General features: G+C 45.0%; 2 protein-coding genes and 1 long non-coding RNA gene across 9 annotated transcripts; 1 reads left to right on the forward strand and 2 right to left on the reverse strand.

Moving 5' to 3' along the window:
* On the reverse strand, positions 1-6,864 carry LOC134076894 (uncharacterized). Of its 4 annotated transcripts, none has more exons than XR_009938635.1 (4): positions 6,713-6,864; positions 4,067-4,194; positions 427-537; positions 1-296 (listed from the first exon to the last, which is right to left on the reverse strand). It is a non-coding gene; the product is annotated as an uncharacterized LOC134076894 (long non-coding RNA). The 4 variants fall into 4 exon arrangements; XR_009938637.1 differs by lacking the exon at positions 6,713-6,864 and adding an exon at positions 6,258-6,281; XR_009938634.1 differs by lacking the exon at positions 6,713-6,864 and adding an exon at positions 5,778-5,931.
* A 3,250-nt stretch (positions 6,865-10,114) lies between these two features.
* prl (prolactin) lies at positions 10,115-12,005 on the forward strand. Its single transcript, XM_062530940.1, has 5 exons — positions 10,115-10,157; positions 10,391-10,512; positions 10,728-10,832; positions 11,150-11,332; positions 11,820-12,005. The coding sequence occupies exons 1-5, from the start codon at positions 10,115-10,117 to the stop codon at positions 12,003-12,005; spliced, it is 639 nt and encodes a 212-aa protein (XP_062386924.1).
* Positions 12,006-15,493: 3,488 nt separating this feature from the next.
* prmt1 (protein arginine methyltransferase 1) lies at positions 15,494-22,209 on the reverse strand. 4 transcript variants are annotated; one of them, XM_062532180.1, is made up of 10 exons: positions 22,087-22,209; positions 20,750-20,845; positions 20,475-20,630; positions 20,291-20,354; positions 19,919-20,061; positions 18,235-18,322; positions 17,211-17,341; positions 16,909-17,059; positions 16,565-16,686; positions 15,494-16,439 (listed from the first exon to the last, which is right to left on the reverse strand). In XM_062532180.1, the coding sequence occupies exons 1-10, from the start codon at positions 22,111-22,113 to the stop codon at positions 16,356-16,358; spliced, it is 1,062 nt and encodes a 353-aa protein (XP_062388164.1). In that variant the 5' UTR covers positions 22,114-22,209; the 3' UTR covers positions 15,494-16,355. The 4 variants fall into 4 exon arrangements, with proteins under 4 accessions (XP_062388164.1, XP_062388166.1, XP_062388165.1 ...); XM_062532182.1 differs by having other exon boundaries at positions 17,211-17,326; positions 22,087-22,208; XM_062532181.1 differs by having other exon boundaries at positions 20,750-20,836; positions 22,087-22,157.
* Between the last annotated feature and the right edge of the window lie 711 nt (positions 22,210-22,920).

The raw sequence follows: 22,920 nt of genomic DNA on the forward strand, positions 1-22,920 counted from the left end.
CACTGTACCAATCATCACTTTATTATTTGCATTTAAATGTAAGCATCTTGAGAAGACAATTTACATAAAACAGCCATGGGCTCTCCAGAACTGCCTACAATTCAGCCATAGGGGCAGGGGACAGAGAGGGGAGGCTCAGAAATCACTTAAGCTTTACAGGAGGGGGGGGGGGGGGGGTGGATCGAGGGGACAAGACAAGACTCTGCCACCAAACCCCCATCAGAATCTGTATCATTCAGTCCAGTGCCATGTGCAGAAGGGAATGCTGGGAAGGTGGAGGACTCAGTGCAGTGGACCTGAGGGAGAAAGGACAGAAATGGTGAGGCGGCATCCTAAAAATCGGTGGATGCAAATTCATGGAAGACATGTGCCACAGGTGACATTCGACTAGGAACGTGAAGGCGAGCATTGCGTACAAGGACTTACATTTCCTGTGAGCCGAGCTCCTCTCCTCACGACGCCCCAGCGGCGCTCTTCACACAGGCTGCGAACGCCTCCATCAGCTCCTTGCAGCCCTCCTCGCCATTCTCCTTCACACTGCAGAGAAGGAGGGACACGTCAGTGGACAGTTTAGTACGACACGAAGTTCCCCACACAGCCACCATCTGACGACACGTAGCACTCAACAAGTGCAACATGCCACATTATCCTAAACAAAATGGTTTAGATCTAGATTGTGACCTTTGCAAAGAGTGCAGTACAATCAATTATTGAAATTTAGATGCAATGAACTCATCACCCCTGGCCCCAACCTACTCAATAACCAGCCTACAGACTGTTTGAGCTGGACCATAATTTTTCAGAGGGAGAGAGCGAGTGAGCGAGAGAGCGAGAGAGAGAGAGAGATTCCAGGCACACTGCACCAACACACAGCGGCAGACACTGACAGAGTGCATTAGTGTGATGAGGCGAAAGAGCAAGAGAGGGAGGGGAAGGCGGAGAAACCCATCCGAGAGAAGGAGGGAAAAAAAAACCCGACACGCTCAAACATCGCGTGACTGTGCAAAACTGTGGGGGCAGGTATTGGATCATACATCCTTGGCTGTGTGGAGAGCCAGAGACCAATGACTGCCGCCATCCAAGCCCCTTCCTCATCCGTCTTAAAAGGGCATCCCAGTAGCCCCTCCCAAGGCTCATTTCTCACACACTCTCATACATCTCTCCCAACTCATAGACAGTGACGCAACACACAGCTGGTTGTTTCAGATTAAAAGGGGTTTACACCAATGCGTCCAATTGAGCCATGTGTGCACGTCCTCCTGGCTTTGTGGGGGCATGCGTGCATGGCTGCCTCCGTCCTCTGGGATTGCAGAGGAGGCCGAGATGACCTAACAGCAGCACAGAAATCATCCCTCCGGCAGCAAAATCCAATAATCCCACCCAGAGACTGGGTGAGCGAGAGAGAGAGAGAGACACCGGCATTTTAATATTAAATGAGCGCGCACAAGACACCCCCCCCCCCCCCCCGCCCCCCATTGTGAGTGAACACTCCCTTCACTACAAAAGGAAAACCCTGAGCTCCCTGGCAAGCCATTACTGGTGCGGCCAACGCCAGCAAAACCAATTAGACCACGATTGCGTAACCACCCTAAACAAAACACCAATTAAAAAAACAATGCATGTCCGCACAGAGGCCCATAGAACATGCTTGCCGTAACGAGGGCTTAACAGATTACGGTTCCTAAAGAGACATTACTAAAATGAAGAGCTCCATGTACAGTACTAACCTGTATTCCAAACTCCAGTGCTTACTGTGGTCACTTCCAGGTCATTCCTGGTTATGTTGAGCTGGTCATGAATACAGAAGGGTCAGAGTGGGACACCAACATGGTGGCCACAGAGGTAAGCATGTGGACTCCTCTAATTGTAAGATTGAATTATTTACAGCGAACGCCACTCCTTATGGAGGCCAATGCATTATTCATCACCATAGGTGATCACGCCAAGAAGCGGTGTAAGGAACAGATGCACCAGAAGTTAGGGTGCCTGGACCTTTAGAAAGCAATATACCAGTATCTCAAACCTAAAACATTTGGACACCAAAAAAAAAAATCCTAATATGCTCATTTTATTACCATCTACACAACAGCAAAACTTCTTAATGAGGCCCCGTGGGTGATTTCAAAAGAGTAAGTGGACTGAGGGGCCCCACATATCACAAAACAGCACACCAATGTCTATGAAACAAACAAGGACAAAGGTATTCTGTAACACCAAGATTACACAGCAAATGTAGCAAAAAGATACAGCTGGTTAATCTTTAAACAATATGGTTAGCCATTATGGTCACCAAGATGTACATAATCTATACCTTGCCCCCACCTGTGTACATCTCTACACAGAAGCGCAAAGTTTAAAGCCTGTAGGTCACGATTTCATTACCCAAGGTCAATCAAGGTCAACGTCATAATAAACAACTAACAGCTCATCTTCACTTGACAAGGCAATACAAATCATTTTTGAGGGCTCCATGTCCCTGAGAGGTTGGAATTACAGGCCATTTCCCTGCTTTATTTATAGGAAGAGCAAGCAAGGTCAAAGCCAGAAAAATAAACTCAAATTACTACTTTAGCAGTGGAGATAGACACTGTGCAGTCAAAACTACACCCCTGTCAGATCCAACTCCCAATAAATCAGAGGAGGACAGGCCTAGCATCACACTGTGGTCAGGCCAGCTAACACCAAGATGGCCGCCTTGGTGTCAGGTTTCTATGAAACACAAGCCATGACTATAGAACATGGATGCACCAACACAAGGCCCACGCATGCAGGACTATTTATGATGGACCTAAAAATACATCCCCCACGGTATGTATTACGCAAAGAGTCAGCCTTCTGAGAGTACTCCATTCTGCCGGTCAGCAGCAGTGGGCAGATCATATGGATGCAAATGACAACAGCAGCAAGGGGGTGAGAGGACACAAGGCCCACAGGAGCGCAAAGTCAATCAGCAACAGCAGCTCTGCTTTCAGATGGATACAACTCAAACCCTAAACACGACTACATCAAACTACTACTAGAAGCTTGGCTAGCAGCCCCCCCTGCCCAACAGACTGACCAAATGATCACACCCACATTGCAACACACCCCCTTATCTTCATACCAGAGTGTAAAAAACAGGGTATGAGGCCTTATCAGTAGGTGCCTGAGGGCAGGCCTGGTCTGAGCAAAATGGACAGCACTGTTCAAAGTGGTAAATATCAAAGTGTCAAAATTAAATTGCAAGGGGGGGGGGGGGGATTAGTGGGCTGTGAAGACCGGCTGTAGCAAAGGGAATCCGTGATGGACAAAAGTTATGTCATGATGGGTATTGAACCAGACTTTGACATTGCACTGTCATTGAAACCACCGGGTTAGCTTAGCACAGCGCAGCACTTCCTGGGTCCCAAGCCCTCTGCATTTACAGAAAAAATAAAACCCATAACAAGCTCACACTAATCCCAACAGCAGGGTGGGTGAGTAGCTGACCGCACGGGGAAGAGTGAGCAGGTCAGAGCGTCCACTCACACACACGCACGCACACTGCAGGGATGTTGACACAGCAAGGCCTCAGGAGCAGCCGGGGCAGGCATGGAGATGAGGGGGGAAGGGGGAGGAAGGCGACAGTGGAGGAGCACGAGCGAGCAGAGGAAAAATGTGACGTAGGCAAATTCCCGGCCGCCAATCAGGCGTGAGCGGCAGCATCACGTTTGGACGAGAGCCCCGCTCACCAGTAGCAAAGTGTGGTGGAATTCACAACATCCGAGTTCAAAATAAATCAATTGAAGTCCAAAACACGAAAATGAAGGTGTCCAAATAAAATGGAGAATGCCCAGACCAATTGCCGCTCCCAACCCAATATGGCAGCTTGCTACACCACCATTTTCTTGCATAAAGACGCATCAACCCAACCTGTACCAACTGCATCCTCCAACCTAATGCACACCCTCCCAACACCTGCAGAAAACCAAACAAAAAAAAATGCAACCCTTTCCAAAGTGATGACCCAAGACTACACACCTTCCCTCCATCACCTGACAGATCAGACACCTACCCGTCCGGAGCGCCAAAGTGGAGCACGACTTACCACTTGTCCAGGTCAGCCTTGATGGCCTCACAGGCAGCGGGCACGGGGGCCTCGGCGGGGGCAGCAGCGCTCTCAGAGTCCGACATGTTCAGTGCTGCTTCTGACTGTGCGTCTTAGCCTGTGTGCTCCTGTATGTGCATGTGCAGAGAGAGAGAGTGAGAGGGAGCGAGAGATAGAGCAAAAGAGAGAGAGAGCGCACAGTGTGGTTAGAGTTGGCAAGAGGGAGGGGGGAGTGTACACAAGAGGGAGGGGAGGAGAGCGAGGACAGCACACATGTGGACATGAGTGCTGGCAGCAGGGGGAGGAGAGATGGAGCCATCCATCTCTTGTCCTCACCCAACAAAACGCAGGGTGGTGGGAGGGAGTAACCTTATCAAAGTTCAAAAAGCAGACAGACAATTTGGCATCAAACATGAAGTGGACTACTACCCCAGTGCTGTTCGGTTTGTGGGGACCAAATGCATAGGAGCACTTATCTGTTGGTCGAAAATAACAAAAGTCCAGACAATAAATGTCTTTAACTTTCATTAAAAAAATAAATAAATAAAATAAAAATTTCTGCGCAACGAACAGCGTATCCATGGCGGGCGCAGCAGCCACGGACGCAGGGTGCTGAAATAGTCACGTCAGCACACCACCAAGTAGCCCACTTCTGTAAAAGAGGGCCACCTGCTGGGCACATCCCTGCCTAGCAATGGCCCCTAAGTAGAGTTTCTTGGCACAAACCACGTTTTCCGCTCGCTCGAGTTAAGTGACGTGCGCTCCTGGGAGAAGACCCTGCCCCAGATATGTGCACAACCTAAGCGGATTCTCCAAGGTCACAGGATTACCTGAAAAGCCACATCTTAGGTGGCAGGCCAATGCAACGGGAATATCATGGGCTAAGTGTCGAGTGAGGTGTCGAGGTCAAGCTCAGAAAGTTTAAATCCTATTTTTAAATTATCGGCCACCTTTGAGGGAAAAATAAAACACCAGGATGCCAGATACAGCTTTGCTACCTTGTAATATAGTACAGCCTACGTCTATACGTAGTATCCCTACGTCTTACATAATATTACTTGAAAATTTGAAGAAGTTGCGCAATAAACTTTCCTCGCCATTCATTCGGTAGTAGGTTACTGCCCCACGCGGACAGGTCGTTACTAATACAATAACTTTACTGAAGTTATGCGTCAGCATATTCGAATGAGCAAACGTTAAGACTCCACAACCCGTTCGGACAAGCTGCGCCTTTAGAGCAACATGTGGTGGCGGCAAGATCGCGGATTCCTAAATGAATGCCAAATAATTAAGACACCAATCACGCTCCAGGCTAAAGAGATTGTGCCAGAGGTAGACTAGTGTAGCCTACTTCATACATTCATTAACATACATATAATAGACAGTATTTAACGCATCATGGAGTCAAAACATATCCAAAAGTTCCAACTGCAAACTTGAATCAGACGGTAACGTAGCTTATGAACCCACCAGCCTCTAGGCCTACTACCAACAGTCAGTTTTAAACAGAAATGTCATTGGAAACTCCGAAATGTTTTAAACCATAATGTGCATAACCAAATGAAATTAAGAACAACAGTTCCGCTGCACACAGGACACCTATTAGCATTCAATACATTTGTGACGAAAGCTTCCGCTCACTCGATGTCTTGGATCCTTATTCCAAGAGTAGAAATTCATTAATGTGCAAAAGTTTGGTTGGCATACATACCTGTTACCTCCCTAGATGCCCGGGCTGAAAGTGCACAAAGCCCGTTCAAACAAATGTTTTTATACCTGCAGGCGCAGATGTATCAACCTCCCGACACACCTGTATCAAATTGTGCGCTTTCTACGGAGGGACAACTGGATTGTGGGTAGTTAAGTCTTGACCATTCCCAGTGGCTGCGACACTGCGGGCTTATCTTACCGACTTCTCACCTTGTACTATTTTCAAAGTTCACGCAAACACTAATTGCACCACTATTAAAGTCTTTAGAAGAACCGCGCACTTAAAATGAAGTAATAAGACACATTTTAGTGTTCGTGGGGTTCACACGAGATAACGAGAAAAAGGCACTCACCCCGCCCCCCTCCTATATTAGTACACCGTGTTCCCAAAGTAACCGTTTCATTCATATTCATTCTAGACGCTGCTAAAAACGCTCAAAATCACTGGTAATTACATTATCATCAAATGCCACCCAATTACCTTCTCTCTGTGCTCGCTGGATTCGACAGGAATGAGCTAGGGGGCACAGCGCATAATGTTTAAAAGAGAGGCGTTGCTAAGGCTATAGGCTGCGCGTAACCATACATTCACACTCCCTTTTCAAGGGGTCCGAGGGACACGTGAGAAGATACAGAAGTGTATTATTCATAGAGGTCACTGGCTAACTCAGACTTAAATAAAACAAAAGCTAAAGCACATACTTACTCACAGGCACTTCCAGACAGTCATACTCTTGACTTTTCAAAAACCTCCTCTTAAGTCATTCTTTATTATTTTACATGTCTCCAGAACTGTAAGATTTTTGTTTGACCTGCTTGTCTAAGAGCATACATTATGTTGATTTCAGGTTAACTAAACTATGCCTTTCAGTGATTAAGCATCCTAGCATCACTATGTGCATGGATCAGAGTGTAAAGAAGATTGTATTGCCTTACCCTCGAAAGTATCACCCTTGCCTGAGTCCTGTCAGATGGTGAGAGAGAAGAGAGAGGAGAGAGGAAGTCAGCAAGGACACAGGAAGTAAAGAAACCTGCGGGCTGCTGTATCTCCTTTCAATGTATGGCTGCCTTTGGATTGCAGGGGGCGTGCATGTATGTTGGTGTGCACGTGTGTGTGTGTGAGCTCATGCACACGCTTAAGAGGCAGGCGCAGAGAGGCCCACTGGGGTACTGCAGCGGAATTTCCTCCAAAGACAACATGCCAAGTCTATTCTCTTCGAGAGAGAGAGCGAGAGAGAGAGAGAGAAAGAGAGAGAGAAGAAAATCAATCAAAAGAATCAGAGCAATAGAATAGAGTGAGGGGGGAAACAGGGGGAGCACATTTTTGTTTTGCCAACTTTTACTCTAAAGTGAGAAGTTAGGAGGGGAGGCAAACAGGAGGAGGTGGGGGAAAGAGGGAACCAAACTCACTGCTCAAGAAAGACAAAGGCCTGTTCTTGGGCAGGGAAGGGGGGAGGGGTGTGTCTGTGGTGTGTATGCATGTGTGCGGCATGGCTGTTGGAGTATGTGGAGGGGGTGGGGTCGCTCCGAAGTAAGGTTAAAGTCCTGTCCTTCACATATACCATAGACACACACACACACGCACGCACGCACGCACGCACGCACGCGCACACACACACACACACACACACACACACACACACACACACACACACACACACACACTCGTACACATTAACACATTCTGTTCAGGTCTCTTCTCATCAGTCTATTTGCTGAGTCATCAATGCACACACACACACACACATGCACACACACACACACACACACACACACACACACACACACACACACACACTCAATGAAATATGAATTTTCCTGTGTGTATCATGGTGACGTATCCAGAAAACAGGACAGCAGTTGGGGAATTTGCAAAGGGAATGGAAAAAGTTCTCTGTCCTGAAAGGCCTGGGGTGCTAGAGTGGGAGTGGACACGCTTGGCGTGTGGGTGTTGGTGGAGGGAAGGAGCCTCCTGGACAGAACTGGGAGGTAGGAAGGGGTTAGGGACGGCCTCCATGGAGAGGGGAGGGGGCAGAAAAGGGTGGAAGACATGATTCTCAAAGTCAGAGCTGGAGGTCATACCTGTGTCTTCAGAAGGGTGTAGTAACAGTATACGTGTGTACGTGTGTGCGCGTGTGTATGTGTGTGTGTGTGTGTGTGTGTGTGTGTGTGTGTTTGAAGCAAGGTGGGTTGAATAATATGCACATGGGTGCTAGGAAATGTGTACAGTACAAGGACATGTTAGCTGAGGGTGAATGGCCATGAGGTGAGGCAGACACTCTCACACACACACACACACACACACACACACACACACTCACAGAGACACACAGACACACGCACACATGCGTGCACACTGCACATACACACCCAGGGTAAGCGCTAATCACCATAAAGCCTCAAGTATTGTCATTCTAAGAGCTCTGTTTCAAATGTCCAGAGGACATGCAGAATTACCTGTCCTGCCTTTGGGTATGAAAACACATAGCATGTTCACACGCGGATGCGCACACACACACACACACACACACACACACACACACACACACATACCTACAAAAAATGCTGCTATCTTTGAGATCCAGTATCTGCCAATTTTTTTCTATGGGAAAATAGCATAGGGATTTTGAATTTTCGCACCTGTTAAACTCTCGCAGGGAAGAAAAAGTCTGAAATGCAGACGTTTTCCTGAACACACTCTTGTCCACTTTTGAGTTCAACAGGCGTTAAATGTTACTTTCCCATGTAAACATTTCAAGATACCGGATCTCCTTATATGAGCTAAGATAGCTTTTTTTGTAGGCGAACTTCAGAGGTCTGTAGGGGATCACTGTTTCTCCCTAAACAAACACAGGTTCCATAGGACACCCCCCCCCCCCCACACACACACACACACCCCAGAGGAAAACACTCTAAGATGCTTCAAAGCATACAAGACTACATCATTTTATTACATGGCTGTAAGACACATCTCAGGTATATTTTTAAATGTGTATATCTGGATGTGTGCAAGGGTGAATGTTTACAGTGTTTCACAACAGTGTTTACCTTCCAAACTATGGTCTGCCTCAGTTGAAGACCACATGTCTTTTGAAGTTGTTCTAAGCAAATCCTTCAACATGATTTTGGAACTGCCAAAGAAATCATGGTACCAATTAAAATTCTATCTCATACAATCAAAAGAGGATAAATGGTTTTCATAACAGCACCAACTGATCCCTGATTGGATTCCAGTAGATGCATTCCCCACATACCCAGCCATCAGGGTGGATTAGATTGGCTATTGGTCAACCATGTCACACAGAACACAAGATATGCAACATAAGAAGCCCCATTAGCCCCCCCACCCCTCGAGATAAACAAAGTAAATGAGTCTGTGATTTCAAAAATGGGTGTAACGTTACCCCCGGAAGTGATTGGTGGGATGAGATGAGGACATGGAATTTGGAGCCTCATTCCTGGTCTCACAAGACAACTCGTGTTCACAAGGGTTAACAGAATCAGAGAGACAAAACCTTTTTAGGGGACTGCGTAGGCCTACCGATCATTCAGAAATAACTGTTAGGCTACAGGCTGTGAGGTAATAAAGACAGTGCTCATAATAATGATGGAATATGTGGAGCAGACCTTACAGATAGTCATTATTTATCATGTTTATGTTATACTGTTAAACTGCAACATTTCAGTAAAAGCCAACATGTGGTCAACTCCATCCTCTGCCTTTGGAGATGCTAAATGGCTTCGCATAATGAGTAGGGAGCCCTCTAGTGGACCTAACAAGTAAGACATGGATGGGGAAATCCACAGACCGGACTTAAAAGGACTATGAAAGTGCCAACACCTTGAGCCATATATGATATTCAGGCAATTTTAGATCCACATAAACCATGAGTGACACACACACATACATCGTCATTACCACTTTGTCACGCTCCACGAGCAGGCTGTTCCTTGCCACACGGAGGACTCTTGGCAAGTCACAGTACACAGACCCCATTAATTAGAGGGAGAGAAAGTGAGAGCCACAGATTTGTTTATATTTACTTATTTATCTGTGGCATAGTGGACTGTGCCCTGACACACCCACAAAGAGCTTTCCCGTGTGTATTGATGAAGACGGCGACCCAAAACAATGTTTTTCATTAGCAAGGTACAAGAGGGAACCAGTTTAGCACAATGGCCACGTCAAGCACAGGTCTGCTGCATACGCAAAGCGGAAAGGACAGGGTCCTTTATAAAGTGGCCAGAGCCCTAGGACAGATCAGAGGAACAAGAAACAGCAGCGTTAAATCACAGAACGACAGCAAGGGAACAGAAATTGAGAGAATATCCAGAAGAATGCCCGTCCACAAGTCCCAGGGTCCCAAACTGCACTTTGCAGGTGAGATATGTCTATGTCTATGTCTATGTCTATGTCTAGTCTATGTCACCATGTATGGCAATTTATCTGAACTGTCTACTAGCAAATTTTTTGTGTGTCTTTTTCCTGTATATCTCCCCTCTTTTTATTGCTGTCACCCCGATCAGCATCCCACTGTCATTCTTGCAGTATTTGTCTGATATATCACTGAGCTGTCCACACTGGTGTGATACACATGTCCCCTTTCTGTTTAGTGGTAGTGCTGTTGTGTGTGACGGTGTCATCTGAGGCACTCGGTCTGGTTGAACTATTGGAGAGAGTCTCCCAGGTGTCTGACAAGCTGCACTCTCTCAGCTCATCAATTACCAACGACCTAGTGAGTAACTTCATCAGGGGAAGTTTTTATAGTTGCGTGTTTGTTTGTGTGTGTGTGTGTGTGTGTGTGTGTGTGTGTGTGTGTGTGTGTGTGTGTGTGTGTGTGTTTCTGTGTGTCTGTGTGTGTCTGTGTGTGTCTGTGTCTGTGTTTAAGAAAGAATGTGTGTGGATGTGTATACACACTTCCTTACATGATGTTTTCAACTCTGATCGCAGAATTCCCATATCCCTCCAATGGGAAAGATCATCATGCGCCCATCGATGTGCCACACATCTTCCCTCCAAACTCCCAATGACAAGGAGCAAGCCCTCAGAGTGCCTGTATGTATTGTACCCGACAGCTTTGCACCTCATCCCACTTTTGCCTTTGATCTCTTTTTTAACAGCATGATCAAGCGCAGCTAATAATTGCAACGGTAAAAGTAATGCCGTTCATACAATATAATACAGTATTGTGTTCTTTTCATCAACATTTCTTTCTTAAAAGGTCAAAGTAAAACCTCTGTTTCTGAAGATAGAAAGAGAAGTGTGATGTATTTGAGTGACACCTTTCTTGGCTGTCCACGTGACCAACTGTTCCGACTGGCTCTCCATATGAGATAATTGTTTATAATGAATTGAATTGTGTTTCCATGCAGGAGTCTGAGCTGCTGTCCTTGGTTCGTTCACTACTGGTTGCGTGGTCAGATCCTCTAGCCGTGCTGTTGAATGAGGCTCCTGGTCTTGTCCACCCTGACAAAAGCCTGATCTACAGCAAGACCAAAGAACTTCAAGAGCATTCAAACACTTTGGGTGATGGCTTGGATCGTCTAGTCCACAAGGTGTGTACATGGGGCATGGGAAAGCTTTTGATTCAGACAAATGTATAGGTGATTATGACTGAATGCATGTGCATATTTGAATGTGTGCGTATGGAGTTTATCAGTGCTTAGAGCTTTTCTTTGAGGAGTTCTCAAATAATTAGTAGAAAATATTTTTTTATTTATGTCAACACTATAAAGAGTAGGTCATTCAATCATGTATGGTTGTGCAATGTATAGATTTGGCCAACAGACTGTCAGCTTGAATATTGTGGAACGTTGTGCTTGATAGCTTATTTGTTGTCAAAAAGACAAGCAAACGTACCAGGTGAATTAGAAGGAAAACATTATTTGGCCAGCAAGAAATATCTTTTCGAGACATCTATCCCTTTTGAAGAACAGCATGTACCTCAGAAATAAATTGCTTGCCATCCCACTAAAGGAAGTTGTCCTGTCTGCTTATTATCCAGATGTGATTTCAATCAAGCGAATGTTTCTCTTTGAACAGATGGGGCCTACTTCCCAGGTCATCTCGTCTCTACCCTTCAACAACGACTCTGCGAACGACAAGAACATGCGCTTGTCCAACTTCCACTTCCTGCTGTCTTGTTTTCGCAGAGACTCCCACAAAATTGACAGCTTCCTCAAGGTCCTTCGCTGCCGGGCAGCCAAGCTGCGTCCAGAGATGTGTTAAGAGGAGCAGACGCCATTCTGGCTCTGCGTCTCTCCGGGCCAATCAGGGGAGCCGCTGAGCTACAATGGCAGAATAGCAGTCTGAACTGGAATGTCCATCACGTTGTCGCCTCACCAGTTGAATGTGACACTAGTATGTAGTTTGTCATCACTCTGGTCACACGTCATTTTCAATGTTTAACATGCAACGTTTCTGTAACACAGGCATCCAGCAGAGTGAAGAAGGGATGGTTTTTTTTGACAGCACATATATTTCCACCACTGAATAGCGACCATTTGAATGTGAGGCTGGCAGCTGAGCAGCATTCCAGCTCAGACTGTCTTATGTCCTGTAGGGCTTAAATGACATGCACTTTAGACAACTCCACTTAGTTCTGTAGGCTTCTGTTCTGTGCAGGTTTACATGAACACTCTCTTTGGAAGTACTTGAATATTCATAGAATGTTAATAAACACCCATCACGCAAATGTTATGATTTTGTTGATTTTGTGGGTCAGTTGAGATGATGATGTCAAAATGGGAGGGTACATGAACTAATCAGATAGACAAATGTGCTTAAGTGGGTTTTTTTTTTTGAGACAACAGGAACTGTGTAGTTCTTCCAGTGTGGGGAGAAGGCAGCCGACAATCTTTTGGGCAGTGTTGATGACTCTATGCTTTCCGCTGAGCCTCTGTACAGCTGGTGTGCCATAGACACAAACAGTATGTTAGTATGCTTTCAATGGAAGATGAGATGAGCCCCACCACTGTGTAGTGGTGTTCTCTGCTAATTTCACCATGGTGATGCTGTGATGGACAGGGGAGCAGTTATGTGTGTAGAGGGAGTAGAGCAAGGGACTCAGCACACAGCCCTGGGGAGAGCTGGTACTGAGGCCGTGGATGTGTGGTGGCCCACTCTGACCCTCTTGATCCACATGCAGGTAGTGTGTGGAAGCCCAAGGGCCCCCCAGTTTGACCACTAGCTGATGTGAGGGAGGGTGGTGTTGAATGCAGAGTTATAATCCATAAATAGCATCCGCACATACCTTCCCTACTGCTCCAGGTGTCACAGTGCAGTATGGCGTGCTATGGCTATGGCGTCCTCTGTGGATCGGTTCGCTAAGGTGAGTTCCACTGGTCGGTAATCGTTGAGATTGGTGTTGGTAATTTTCTTAGCACCAAAGTGATCTATAAACTTGGTCAGGATGCTGTAAAAAATCAGGAAACAGACTTTATTCTTTACAATGATACACCAAGGGAGAGGTACCAGCTTCACCCAAAGGATTCACCGAAATCTCTTGCAACATGAAAAATACTAACTTTGAGTTACAAACACAGGGGTGTGATTTGGAGGGCGCAACCCCCCCTAGACAGTCATTAATTAGGGGCACCCCAACTTGCACATGGCCAAAATGCTAGCAATAGGTGACAAAGGGAGGTGTGAAAGCCCCCCATTCTTGCCCAATGGAGAATCACACCTGGGATACAAAAAGACGTCTAGATAGGTTCCCATTGAATTCTAATAAACAAATGTTGCTCTGACTGTGGACCACAGACACAAGAAATACGTAGGCTATAGGTACAGAAATCACAAATGACCAGAAGAGATGCACAGCATGTACATTTAGAGAAATTATGTACATTCATTTCATTTCACACTTTCATTAGAGATGTGAGGTTTCTCGGGCAGAGGGATTATAGTTGAGGATTTCAGGCAGGGTGGGACAGTGGACTGCGCCAGGGACTGGATGAAGATCTTTATGGAAATTCCAGCCAGCTGATCGGCACAGTCCTTCAGAACGTGTCCCGGAACGCCATCAGGGCCAGCCGCCTTCCTCAGGAAGCGCCTCATCTCTCATGCATCTCTCTCTCTTCAATTGTGAGATTTACTCTACTGTGGGCCGTGTGGCGTGGTGCTGTCTTTAGTGCTGTGACCTCGAAGCAGGGAAAGTAGATGTTCAGCTCCTCTGCCAGGGGTCACCTTCAGCAGCTCTGAGGTTGGTCCTGTAGCTGGTCAGATGCTGAACTCCCTGCCACACCTGCCTGCTGCTGTACTCAGGTGTTCCTCTATCCTCCTCCTGTAGTCTGCCCTGGCCTGAGGCCCCTTTTCTGCCCTGGCCTCTCTGAGGCCCCTTTTCAGGTTGGTTCGGGCTGTGCTGTAGAGGTTTTTGTTGCCGGACCTCCAGGCAGTGTTCCTCTCTTTTGGTGGCTGCTGGACCCCTCTTGCCATTCAGGTCTTCTGGTTGGGGTAGACCCGGACACGTTTGTCCACTGTGACCGTTTCTATGCGGTTCTTAATGTAACACAGAACACTGTCTGTGAACACCTCCAGGTCCTGATGTTCAAAGCCCCCCCGGTTGGTCCTCTCAAAGCAGTCCTGCAGCTGCTGGGAGGCACCCACTGGCCATGTCTTTGTGTTGGCGGGTGCAGTTTTCCTGAGGGGGGGACAAGTGGTTAGACTGTCCCAGGTGCTGCCTTTAAGTCCACATGATTAAATCCCTATGCTAAGCTATGATTCAGTCAGGATACACGCTCTGCTTATTGGGCAGTGCTTGCATGCAAAAGTCCAATAGCTGAACTAGCATTAGCATCCGGTGGGATGTAAACAGCCATTACCACCATCACAGTGAGCTCCCTCAGGAGATAAATTGGTCTGCATTCAACTGTCAGATATTCTAATTCTGGAGAACAGTGACTGTGTTGGTACGCCAGCTGTCTAGACAATAAATTGAGATCACATGTGTGAAGGACAAAAAAAATAAAAAATCAAGCCAAAGCATAGCAGATCTGAGCCATTTCTTTGCCTTCAATGTGTGGGTAGCTTCATCAGAAAACCTGCAATCTATGCATCTCCAAATATGATTGTTATTAATGACTAAAGGAGCACCTCAAAGTGGTGCAAAAATACCATTTGTTGACACAACACATCTTTGTCATTTTCATCCTCTAATTGAAGATTCATTTTATAACACTTTCACACATCACATTAACAAAATATTACCAAAAAAACTAGGACATTCTGCAATGTGTTACAATTGTTATGTCTAAGGATGCAGAGAACTGTACAAAGAGTTGACATTTAAGAGGAAATGCTTCAGATACATCCCAGGTGGACCCTGACGGCCCTGTAAGCACATTTGAATTTGCCCTGCAGGTCCATCTAGAAAGGGGATCAGCGGTGTCCGTATACTGTACTATCCACTCAGGCCATCCCCAGTTCACTGACAATTGGCTGGCTGCTGTTGATTTAGGTCAGTCCTTTTCACCACTGTATACATCTTTAAATATTTAACATCACCTTGTAGAAATCCTTTACAGTTTGACATTAGGATTTGCAAACTATTGTAAAGGCCAAATAAAATTGACCAAAATTCCAAGTGAAGTAAAGGCAAATTTAAAAAAAAAAATATCCAAAGAGCGCTAATACTTTCTATATGCACTAAGTCATACCACAGGCAGTCACACTTAAAACTATCGGTAGCCTACATTCAGTAGAAAGAAAACAGAAAGCGCAATTATTCAGTTTAATACTTTTTATTAAAAAAGCAGCAAGGAAAGAAAAACAAAAAAACAAAAAACAAAACAAACCAAAAGAAAACGTCCCGTTGGTCACACTCCCCCTCTCCCAACATCCCACATAAAGACAACAGGCCACCCCTCCATTCCACCAGGGCGCTCCATGGCCCCCCTACACATTTTGGTCAGAATGAAGACACTTGTCGTTCGTAAGTGCTCCATAGCGCTCAAGAGGTGGGAGTGATCCTTCAACAACCGACCCCCACTAATGAGGGACTATACAATTCACAAAACAATGTGGACTTCTCAAAAAAAGGCATAAAAAATAAAAAAACACCAATGGCTAACTTGTATTTTCCCCCTTGTAACAAACGCAGACATGCTGATTAGCTAAAAGGGGGGATAACGAGCGTCACAGGAGGCATCTCTTTCAAACCATAAAAAAGGGAGGGGAAAAATAAACAGCACAGGATGCTGAATGTTACCATGACTACACATTCACAATGGAAATCAAAGTGACTGAACTTGGAACATTATGTACAGGCAAGAGAGGGGTGTGTATGTGTGTGAGTGTGTGGTGAAAAGACCGATGCTAGGACCAGTAAAATCAACATGTTGACTGACTGACTATTGCACGACAAAGTCCCCTCTGGCGCCATCGTCTATACAAACAAATGTATAAAAAGCCTATAGTTTGAACGAATTACACAAAGCAAGACAGAAAGTTAAAAATGTTGCTTACAAGTACGCATCACAGCACAGGCCGAGGATGAGGTCAGTTACACACACCCACACACCAACGCATCCCTCAAATTACCCCTAACAGACACACACACAGGGGGGTTGGGAGAGGGAATTAGCGCATTCTGTACTCCGATGTCTTGGACACCTCACAGAGTTGACCTTTGAAGTCGATGTCTACAGTGAAGTCCAGGTCTCGCTATGAGGGTAGAAGGAAAACAAGCATTAGACAAACATGAATGTCACTGCAGTCAAAGTGAGCCAAGTCAACATTTTACATCCAAACATTGACTTGATAGGACAAGGCCACTCAGGAAGACTCACGTTGTTCTTGACATTGGGTTTCATGTTGATGGTGCCAAATATCTCTTCTCCAGTCTTCACTGTCAAGTAGTCATCCAAATAAAACACAGTTTGCTTCCAGTGGGTGTACGGAGACTCTGGACCTAAACACAAGGAAGAAATCATTACTCGTTTGTACCAGATGTACCAGGCAGATACTTTTGCTCGAGTTGTGAAGACTACAATGTTTTGGACAACTTCCCAAAGGTTACTTGTGACCAAGATTGAAGTCATTTCACAGCATTGAGACCAAATGGGCAAAATTTTGCAGACAAAACATCAATAAAGGCCAAATAGCCAAGGCTTGAGTAGACCATGCAACTCACTGGTGGAGAAACCGGTGCGCTTGTGGCACCGCGTGAACTCGATGTTGAAATAGGTGACCAGGGCGTGGATGTAGTCGTTACGCTTGACCTGCAGGCAGAAGGGTGAAGTGAAGCTCAGGTCTTCAGCCTTCACCGTGTAGATGTCCACCTCCTGGAAACGACAAGAAGTCTCAGGTCACCACAAACACACAGGTATGGAGACATGAACTCATAGCATCAGACTAAGACTTCGAGAAAGTTGGGGATAATAAGAGTGCGAGGCGACAGCTCAAAGTACAGAATTTAAGCAGACAGGAACTCACCTTGATGAGACACGAACTGCTGACCAGCTGTTTGGGGTCCACCACATCCACTAAAGGCTCTTTGATGGCCACCTCCTTGATGCAGGACATATCAAAGCCATAGACATTCTCCCACCCTGAAAATTTAGAGGCTTTGTCACAGTGGTTTCCATTTAGCGGTCATATCCAACACAATCAGTTTCACTGACAATATGCAAACAAAGTTTGTCTGTACATTAAAGCAATAGTTCGGAATTTTGGACATAGGACCTCATTTCCAACTTCGCCGAGGTGATATAGGTCGGTGGAGACAGTTTATCGCGTTTAACCCCCTCAAGTTTCAGCGTTCCCCTTTGCCAACGCTGGTTCTGAGCTAACGCATTTCAACGGTAACATCCAAAACAGTCTCATTCACTCCACAGCACACCCGAGACAGTACATTAAAACGTCAGACTATCGATGTACATGTCCGTGTTGATAGAATAATTTTAGAAATAAAACTAACCTTGCAACTCAATGATTTGTTACATTTTGAGGGACTAGTTTCTCAATATCAATCCGCTACTGCCATACAGAGAACAAAGAAGGCTATTGCAATGCGATGCAAGGTTAGTTTTATTTCTAACAATGTTCTATCAACACAGACATGTGCATCGATAGTCTGACGTTATGATTTATTTGTTTCGGGTGTTCTGTGGAGTAGATTAAGACTGTTTTCAGTGGCAGGCTGGATGGCACCAGAGTTAGCACGACATGAACGCTGCAACTTAAGGGCAGAAATTCACTGAAAATGGTCTCCACTGCACTGACCTATATCACCCCGAGTAAGTTGGAAATGAGGTCCTATGTCCAAAATTCCACACTATTCCTTTAAGGTATCAAGTGTCAAGTCTGAGCACATCCAACAATATTTGATAGATGGAAATCACTGTCCTACTAAACTGCTTAATGCATAAGGGGGGGCATCATGGCCTTCACCAAATGATTAAGGGACAGGGAAAACATATATATGAAATTAAATAACATAATGCCAAGGTGCACTTACAGTGGATTTTGTAATCCTTGTACTGCCTGTCTTCGATGGCTGTGACATACAGGGTGGCTCTGTCAGGAAAGATCAGTCCATCTGGTTTCTGTTGAAAAGTAAAGAGACAAGGGGTTAAAGTATTGCAGGGTGGCAGATTAGGAGGCTATTCAGAGCTCTGGCATTCAGTGAAGGCAGAGTAATCTGTCAGGTCGGAGTTAGAGGTACACACCAGCTGAAGCCAAAGCAGCCACACAAACTAACCCCAGTATTGGAAAAGTTGAGGTCATAATGAAACTCAACACCAAACTCACTCATCACAATAATCTGATTGTGTTCGCACTGCACTACCGTAAAATTCCATTACATAGATGTGGAACCTGCCTAACACACCATCAATTAACTATACATGGACAATTCTACATAAAAAGAAATACAAGACTGCTTTCTGCTGCTAAACTAGACACTTAAGTGACCAACAGCCCCACAACCCTGCTGTTAATCTTTTGGTTTCCCACTGCACTCTTAACAACCACACTGGACTAGGTGGCCATGTCCTCAGCCAGGGAAATAAAACAATCTTGATGCAAAATGTAAGACCCCATAGCGATAAGAACGATCAGATTGACACAAATAACAATTCTATTCCAATTTTACCATATTTGGCAAGTTAAACGCCAATTTGTCCGCAAGACAAACGCAAAGCACATGAATCAGCTGATGAATTTTTCACTGTATTACTTTGTTGCACCATCTAAATGACAGACGCGTGCAGTTAAGGGAGGTAGCAAGAGTGAAATTGTTGTTTAAAAATAAATCTGACATCTTGCCAACGCGGAAGCTTTTCAAAAGCTTGACGACATTAGAACACCTGTATGGAAATTGTGTAGGAGTTACAGTTTTAACCAAGACAAACACAACCAAACCATTTTGTCAAAATCTGTACACAGCACCACTCGAATTTACTTCACTATAGTCAGCCCATTTCACTCAATACACTTCTCCAGTATCAACATTTAACCATTAAACACAAGAGGTCTAGATAACGACTGCAGTGCCAGGACAATAATGTGCACTTTCAAACAATGTCACTCCCCACTGCAGGCATGTAATTAAGTGGTTCAGATGACTGGGCCAAGAGATATGCAACACACCGAAATATTTCTTGCTACATTAAGATTAGAATTACCCCAAGGTTTGGTCACAGTGGAATATCATTATGAGATTAATAGTTCAATGACAGGTTTAACTCAATGACTTGCTTGACAAAAGAGAACACAAGATACCAGCACAATCTCTACTGTATGTCCATTCAGTGACCGTAACTTCAATTTTAGCCTTGTAAGCAGTCGTCTTATTCACAGTATAGCATCCAGTACAAAGATATTGCTGGTTTTAAAATAGCACTGTAGCAATCTACTTGCCCCTCATCATGCATTGGCACCTCTTTTGACCAATGACAATCAACCACCACTTGTCCCACCTAAGTTTAAGGCCTGCACTAAATACCTATAACTAAGTAGGCAGTAATTTTCCCCCCAAAAAAATGTCCCAGGAAGGTCACCAGCAGGAATAGTACCTAGAGCCTAAACCACTTGATCATTCATTCGCTCCCTCACTCTAATGGAACCCATGTTTTGTGTGGGGTCTGCATATTCTCATCTGTTAATCTGAGTTCATTCACAAAACCGAAACACCCACTCACCAGCCACTTGTCACGGGCATAGATGACCGTGTTCAGCATGGACTCATAGAAGAGGCAGTATCCCATCCACTCAGAGATGATTATGTCTACTTTGTCCACAGGGAGTTCCACCTCCTCCACTTTGCCTTTGATGATCGTCACAACTGAAATGAGAAAACACAACCTGTTTCACTGCGCAGTGCAACACCTGACTAGAACAGTCACTATGGAAATGCCAATGACTGAGTCACTGGTAGATTCCCTGACATGCAATGTACGAGTCGATATATTTTCTCTCAACAAACTGTCTACTCATTTAATGACTGGAGACCAGAATAAATTCCAATTCCGTATGTTACTTAAATATTTATATATGTGCACATATTTACTTACCATGGTCAAGCTTATTTGCCTTCACAATCTTCACGGCATAGTCACATATGCTGCTGCATTCAATCTGTGGGTTGGAGAGGCATCAGTATTACATTTCTATTGCACAGAACCACCACAAAGAACTGAGAAGAGCTGCAGAGAGACGACCCACGAGTTAATTTTCCCGATCGGGACATGAACTCACCCCAATGACCATCTTGGCTCCTGCCTTAGCAGCAAACATGCAGAGGATGCCTGTCCCGCTGCCTACGTCCAACACCACCTTATCCTTGAACAAGTGCTTATTGTGGAACATCGAGTTCCTGTAGGTAAGAGTTCGCACCTCATCTTTCAGCATCTCCTACAAGTACAGAATGGAAGAAGGGACAAAGGGGGTGGGGTGAATATGGTTAAACTGGTTTTCTTGCATTCATATTAGAATAGAAAAAGTAGACTAGTTACATTTAGTTACGAGCTTACCTCGTGGATACCAAAGTGGGCGTAGGAGTCGAAGTAGTAGTCCTTGGAAGTCATGTCTTCGGCAGAAGGCTTCGCCGAACTCTCTCCCTGTGAAACCTCAGGAAAAGTGGACGTCTCAAGTCAATAAGGGGTTTTGAACAAAAGTAGCAAAACTAAAACTACATGTTCATAGCCTGCCAAACAAAAAACTGACTAGCCAATGTCTACTGCCTAGTCGATGTGTGTAATGGGTCTCACTGTCGACACGCGCTCCATTAACAGTGAACAAGAGTGCACTGACAAACATTATATTTGGACCGCTTAAGCGATTTAATTCAAACCTTTATAATATGGATAGCGAGGCAAGCTCGCATCCGATTTGCTCTTGACTAACTTAACTAGCCTATCGTCCTAGGGGTGGCACGTTCAGCCAGGTGGCCACTGAGGCACAAAGGGCTGGCATCACCTCCCACATGGCAGGAAAACGTATGAGACAGGCCTCTACATACATTATATATTTCCAGGCTGTAACAAAAGACTAAAAATGTCGGCCTTGCCGTAATAGGTGCATACGTAGGCCTCAACTGTACAGTCGACATCTTGGAGCAAGGTAACGTTACGTTACTGTTAATGGGATGAGGCAAATTAGCTAGATAGATAGCTAACTAGATAGCTAGCCTGCTAATACAAAATCCACGAGGCCGGGAATGTTTTAAACACACAACGCTTGCAGTCAGAATCTAAAACATGACAAATTGGACATATAAATCTGTGTCACAAATATGTACAAGGACAAATGGAAAAGAGTTTCACTATTAGTTGTGTCAGGAAGGTTAACGTTTCCAAGGAGCTTGGTAGGTTAGCTGCTACGTGCTAACTAGTGTGTAGTTTAGGATAACGTTAGCTGGTAACCCCCCAAAATCAAGTAATTAATGTTACGTCTCATGACCGTAACAAAGCATCCCTTGCCAGTAAGAAAGGGCAAAACGTTCACTCAGGAACCAACATCTGCGATGAATAACCGCCAACAGATGAAAACCCAGGCCTATATGTTGCTAGCTAAAAGCTATTGTGGCAACACGTGATGGTAAATGAATGGGCTCAACTCGCTAAAATGGATGCTCAATGTGCGAACCTAATCTCGCTGGCACGCTAACGTTAGCTGCGGCTACCAGGTGCTGTGCTAGCCAAGTTAATTGAAGATGTGAAGACTACATTTGAGAATAACATATACATTTTTACACGAGTGCGTGACAATTAAGACCAAAAGACCGTTCATGACCACGTTTAGAACAGACGAATCATGTGGATACTAACGGCTGCAATAAACTGGGTTAATATTAGCAAACGTCTCTTACCTCCATTCTGTCTGTGGTCTCCGCCATTTCAATGCTGAACTTGGAGGATGAAGCCAGACGTACACGCACTGTCTATGTAAACTCACACTGGGCTGACTCCCGCCCTTTAAAATGAACCGCACTGCGTGATTGGGTGTCACACATGACTCCGCCTTTAGTACAGCATCTCCCATCTGAAATCCATTTCATTGGAGGATACATTACCCTCTGTTTTCGCTTTTGCCACTGATTCGAAGATGCAGCGGGTGGTGGGCGGTGTACTTCCATGTGTATATTAGAAAGGTTCAATCAATGCATATGACTCAATTTCTTTCTTTCTAGTACACACACTCAATTATTCCTTAAAAATCAAGCAAACCAAATCATTGCAATCTCATGCAAACCACAATAATGTTTTTTTTTTGTCTGGCAAACCCACTGACCTGGCAGCACTGAAAAAAGCCTTGAATACATCTTACACTGTAAAAGCTGTCAACATGTTACAAAAATTACATTGTAATAGGCCTAGTGAATTGAAGGACAGGGCAGCATAATTTCTCAATATGATAACAGTACCTCAAAATGAATTGAAACATCATCCAAACATGCCTAACAAAAGATGGAAACTGTGGGTTCTGTTCTTACATGTTGGGGCTTAGAACTTGGACCACAAGTGAATAGCTTGGCAGTGGGTGAAGGAATGACCTTTGTCTCTCTTCAAATGTCCAAGGGGGCATGGACTAAAGTTATCAACCTACAGATACTGTATGCAACCCTGTTTCCAAAAAAGTTGTGACATTGAGCAAAATGTGAATTAAAAACATAAGTGGGGTTGTATGTTGTCAATGATCAGTC

The sequence above is a fragment of the Sardina pilchardus genome, chromosome 3 (assembly GCF_963854185.1).
Source record: "Sardina pilchardus chromosome 3, fSarPil1.1, whole genome shotgun sequence".
Classification (NCBI taxonomy): Eukaryota; Metazoa; Chordata; class Actinopteri; order Clupeiformes; family Clupeidae; genus Sardina; species Sardina pilchardus.

What these genes read in the sequence shown, in the direction of transcription:
- prl (XM_062530940.1), top strand. Translation starts at nt 10,115, where the DNA reads ATGCCCGTCCACAAGTCCCAGGGTCCCAAACTGCACTTTGCAG. An exon ending in TCCCAAACTGCACTTTGCAG is followed by an intron (nt 10,158 to 10,390) that starts GTGAGATATGTC and finishes CTTTCTGTTTAG; the next exon opens with TGGTAGTGCTGTTGTGTGTG. An exon ending in CATCAATTACCAACGACCTA is followed by an intron (nt 10,513 to 10,727) that starts GTGAGTAACTTC and finishes CTCTGATCGCAG; the next exon opens with AATTCCCATATCCCTCCAAT.
- prmt1 (XM_062532180.1), bottom strand. Translation starts at nt 22,113, where the DNA reads ATGGCGGAGACCACAGACAGAATGGAG. An exon ending in AGACCACAGACAGAATGGAG is followed by an intron (nt 20,846 to 22,086) that starts GTAAGAGACGTT and finishes ACTTTTCCTGAG; the next exon opens with GTTTCACAGGGAGAGAGTTC. An exon ending in GCGCACCGGTTTCTCCACCA is followed by an intron (nt 16,687 to 16,908) that starts GTGAGTTGCATG and finishes CCTTGTGTTTAG; the next exon opens with GTCCAGAGTCTCCGTACACC.